The following is a 662-nucleotide window of genomic DNA, read 5'->3' on the forward strand; positions in this document are numbered from 1 at the left end:
TTGGAAGATTGCCTCAAGTCATTCACTTTGGGCCAGCAGTTTGGCCGACAACAACAGTTGAGTCAATTAAATTAACTTTTTTTCTCATTTTCTCTCCAATTAGCCCTGGCTGGACAACAAGCACAGTCTTTGGGAGAACCACTAAAGGTATGGAGGTGGTCCAGAGGATCTCCAACTTAAAAGTCAACCCCAAAACCGACAAACCGTATGAAGACATCAGCATCATAAACATCATCGTCAAATAGATGTGCCGTCTGAGCTGCTCGCTTCTGATTTTGTAAAATAAAGTACCCTTTTTTTCTTTTCTTTTTTTTTTATAAATACTCAAGTTTCATTAATGATTCATCATTCAGATCAGTGTTTTACAGCTTTGTTTTTAATAGCATAATATTATGAATGGTTATACAAAAAGCCATCATCAAATCAACAACAAACGTGGATGTGCACTGTGCTTCTTGAGAGGCTTCCAAAACTCACATTAACAACAAAATCTCTCACAACTTCAGATCCTCCTGCAATAGGGGACAGGGAAAGGCTTCACACATGCGTTTCACTTAAGTACAGTTAGTCAACACTACATAGCAGTGAGGATCAGTGTTTCAAACCAAGGGATGGGTCCTAAAACCGACTAATGCAGATAATCTGTCAAATAATAGTGTTTA

At 38.2% G+C, this 662-nt stretch overlaps 1 protein-coding gene across 1 annotated transcript in view; it reads left to right on the forward strand.

Annotated features, from left to right (window-relative positions):
- The window catches only part of LOC107746768 (peptidylprolyl isomerase domain and WD repeat-containing protein 1-like), an 8,449-nt gene extending 8,204 nt beyond the window's left edge, over window positions 1-245 (forward strand). Inside the window, exon 5 of the mRNA XM_016561060.1 lies at window positions 104-245. Coding sequence (XP_016416546.1) covers window positions 104-245 — 142 coding nt within the window. The remainder of the gene's footprint in view (window positions 1-103) is intronic.
- The last annotated feature ends 417 nt before the right edge of the window (window positions 246-662 follow it).

The sequence above is a fragment of the Sinocyclocheilus rhinocerous genome, unplaced genomic scaffold (assembly GCF_001515625.1).
Source record: "Sinocyclocheilus rhinocerous isolate Xijiao unplaced genomic scaffold, SAMN03320098_v1.1 scaffold11339, whole genome shotgun sequence".
Lineage (NCBI taxonomy): Eukaryota > Metazoa > Chordata > Actinopteri > Cypriniformes > Cyprinidae > Sinocyclocheilus > Sinocyclocheilus rhinocerous.